Source organism: Kryptolebias marmoratus, linkage group LG14 (assembly GCF_001649575.2).
Source record: "Kryptolebias marmoratus isolate JLee-2015 linkage group LG14, ASM164957v2, whole genome shotgun sequence".
Lineage (NCBI taxonomy): Eukaryota > Metazoa > Chordata > Actinopteri > Cyprinodontiformes > Rivulidae > Kryptolebias > Kryptolebias marmoratus.
Genome location: NC_051443.1, coordinates 23,979,357 through 23,982,724, shown reverse-complemented (window position 1 = coordinate 23,982,724; position 3,368 = coordinate 23,979,357). Strand labels below are relative to the sequence as shown.

The following is a 3,368-nucleotide window of genomic DNA, read 5'->3' as shown; positions in this document are numbered from 1 at the left end:
TATCAAAGTTCTCAAATAAAGCACCTTTTGAGAATGTCAATGTTTGTTGGGAATTATCTTACAGAACTAGGAAGTATTTTTGGTTTATATATTAAAAGTTATGGTTGTTTATTGATTTTAGTAAAAAAAAACAAACACAACTTTTAGGAAAATGCCCCGCGAAATCCTGGAGGGACTGAAGAAATGTCTTCGGTGTGTCCGTGAAATGCTCAGCTGTTCCAGCCTGATTCCTAACCTGATCCTAACTGAGATCTTTTTCTCCTCTTGTCTGTTGTCCTCGTCTCATTCATTTATTCATTCATTCATTCATTCACTCGCTGCGCTGTAATGAAACTCAAACGGCTCTTTGCTGACAAACGACCGGCGAGCTGTTGGGTTATTCTGGTTTTTGTTTCTTCTTCTTCTTGTGGGAATTACTTTGCAGGGAAATTGAAGGCTAAATGGACTGTGTATCATAAAAAGCTTTTTACCACCGAGCAGCAATGCTTCTTCTCCCCGAGCGTCAACAAGAAGAGGAAAACTGTTATTATTTAAGAGAGGTTTTGTAAAGATCGCTGCGGTCTACGGGACGAAAAACGATCCTTTATTTCCTGCTTCATATTGTTTGTCCTCATGCAGGACAGAAGACGCACTCGGGAGGCTCACACACAAAGACGTGCATGGATTTTTTTTTTTTTTTTTTTTTACTGAAAGGGCACAAAAAAAATAATAAAAATCAAAACGTGTGAAACTGAAAACACACGAATCCTTTGTTTAGCATAACTGAGCGTCCCCCTTCTGATTAAAAATGCAAACATGTCTCTACGCAGGAGGAATGAGAGTTGGAGAGGCTCCTAAATATGGCGGCGGGGTGTAAAAAAATGCTGTTTGGCCCTTTGGCATTAGTGCCGAGCGTAAGAGGAGCGAGTAGTGGGCGAAAAGAAACTGATCCGAAACGGCTTCCTGTTGTCCGTTAACGCCAGACAACCTTTACGCGGGTCTTCATGGCGCCGTTTGAGCCCTCGTGTTTAATGATAGACGCCAGGTGGCTCGGAGGGACGCTCCGAAACCGGAGTTTAACCAGCGCAAAACGCAAAGGTACGCCGAAAACCTGTAAAAACCTGGAGCTGCACGCGTTTCCTCGATCAGTTTAACGATAACTCTGGTGTCCAACGTGGAAAAAAGAATTATGACACTGTTTTCTGCAGTCTTTGTGGGTGAGGCTCCCGAGTCCGTTTAATTGGCATCATTAAGCCCAACGAGTTACAGATAATTCATTTAAAAAACAGATTAATGTCATTTATTGTCTTTCTCTTCCTGAAGCCGGGGCTTCTGGAGCCCACCTCCAACCTGGTGAGGGTGCCAAAGAGTGCCAGCACCCTCGGTATAGCCATCGAGGGCGGGGCCAACACCCGCCAGCCTCTGCCACGCATCGTCACGATACAGGTGAGTCTTTACGGAGACAGAGCGGCCGTCCTCCGAGGACCGGACAGGCCTCGTATCAGGAGTCCCTTTAGGGCGGCTGCTGCCGATTTTATCCTCGCTTACGTCAGGCGGTCGCCGACGGGAATCATTCTGCCGTCGATGCTCAGGAACGGCGGTTTGGGTCGAGGTCTGAGATTCAGACCCAGATGGGGTCCTGTCTGGACCCAGATTGGTTGTTAAACTGACTTGTTTGCGTTTATTTTATTTTATTTATCATTTATTTACCCGGTCCGTCCTGGAGGTGAGAGAAACGACGCCCGAGTGAAGAAAATCAGCGCAATAAATCGCTAAAAGAGAAGCCGACTCTAGGTTTTTATCCAAACCGGACGGATTTAAATGTCCGTTCTTCCTGCGGAGATTCGACAGAAAAATAGATAGAAGATCTACAACTGTGGCGAAACGAGTCGCAGCGAGGACTTTTTAAATATTGAGCTCTTATTTTCAAATTCTCCGTCTGAAAAGCTTTAAAATGAGCCGCAGTTTGTTGAAATGTCTCGATTTATCTCCCGGCAACAGGATGGTTTTGTTTACGAGAGCGCCGGCAGCCGTGTGTTTAAAAAGAGGGCGGAGCCAGACATTGTACGAAGGGATTTCCCAGCGCTACGGTCCACGACCAAAGCATCACGAGTAAAATGATCCAGATCCAAATTTAAATCAGTCGTTTTTGAACATTTAATCAAAATCTGCTAATTAGTTTTAAAATCAAACTACAACTATAAGGGTTATTTATGGAAACTTGGATTTAAAGGTCGATTATTTGCCGTTTTAGTTTCCAGTTTGTCTTCATGGACTCGTTTTTACGTAAATCTCAACGACAGCAGATGTAAAGATTGTCGCTTTTTGCCTGAGCTCGTTCGTCGAAATGTTTGGGTTTCGTTTTAGCGCACGGCTTAAGGTTTTTATCTGCTTCCTGTTTGGGTTTTAAAACCAAGGAGGTTAGTTGCCGCGGCGCCTCTGCGCCCGTTTATCCCTCTGCAGTCATTTACATGTCAACAAAGGCCCGCTCCGGCTCCGGGGGGGGGGGGTTATCGGCGCCGGTCCCTTTTTTCCAAAACGCACGAGACCCGAGGGTTAGATCAGAGCGGCGATCAGTCCACATCCCATTCAGGGCTGTCTCTTTCAGCCTCCCACTCGTCTCAGACGCTGATTGGAATAAAAGGGGGAGTGTGTGTGCGTGTGTGTGTGTGTGTGAGAGAGAGAGACGGGTCGCTGATTGCCTAGAGACAGCGAAAAGGTTTGGAAATCAGCACATTCAGAATCAAATAAGCTGCTGGAGGACAGGACGGCAAGCGAGCGAAGGCTGCGGTAACAAGGCCGGGAAACAGGAAGTGGAGGTTCTCTGCCGCTGTTCCCGATCAGATCGCCAATTTTCTGCCTCGGATGCAAATCCCTAAACAACCCCCACCCCCCGGGTGGGTTTCTGCGTCGTTAATTCTCCTGTTTTTATTTCTCCTCACTTCAGTCCGAGATGAACATTTAGAACACGAGAATTAAAGGAATAATTCAAATCAAAGCTGATGCTTCCTGAGCCAGCGTGGTTTCATTATCGCCCGCTAAAGTCGGACCGTAACGTTTTGCCTGTCTGTTAGCAAAATATCTCATGAACCACTCACAGAAAGCACATCTACAACCGATTAATCAGACCCTCCAGGATTTTGCGATGTTGCGATCTATTAACTATTAACGCAAAATCAAGCAAACCCCGCGAAATCGCAACTTTTTGCAACTTTAACCCAATATTTATTGTTTCTGAAGCGATTTGCCACCGTTTCTGCGGTCTAGTCTCTTCTTTGTGGGTTTGTGTAGCGTGGAATACAAAATAACCCCAAATAACTCAGGAAGAAGACACGTGACGTCACTTCCTGTTAACATCAGAATGCCGGGAGCGTGCAGGAGCAGCGACC

General features: G+C 45.9%; 1 protein-coding gene across 2 annotated transcripts in view; it reads left to right on the top strand.

Annotated features, from left to right (window-relative positions):
* Nucleotides 1-3,368, top strand: part of whrna (whirlin a) — a 159,967-nt gene that overhangs the window by 147,000 nt on the left and 9,599 nt on the right. For both annotated transcript variants that reach the window (XM_025007874.2, XM_037979504.1), the window contains one exon: nucleotides 1,303-1,425. In XM_025007874.2, coding sequence (XP_024863642.1) covers nucleotides 1,303-1,425 — 123 coding nt within the window. The remainder of the gene's footprint in view (nucleotides 1-1,302; nucleotides 1,426-3,368) is intronic.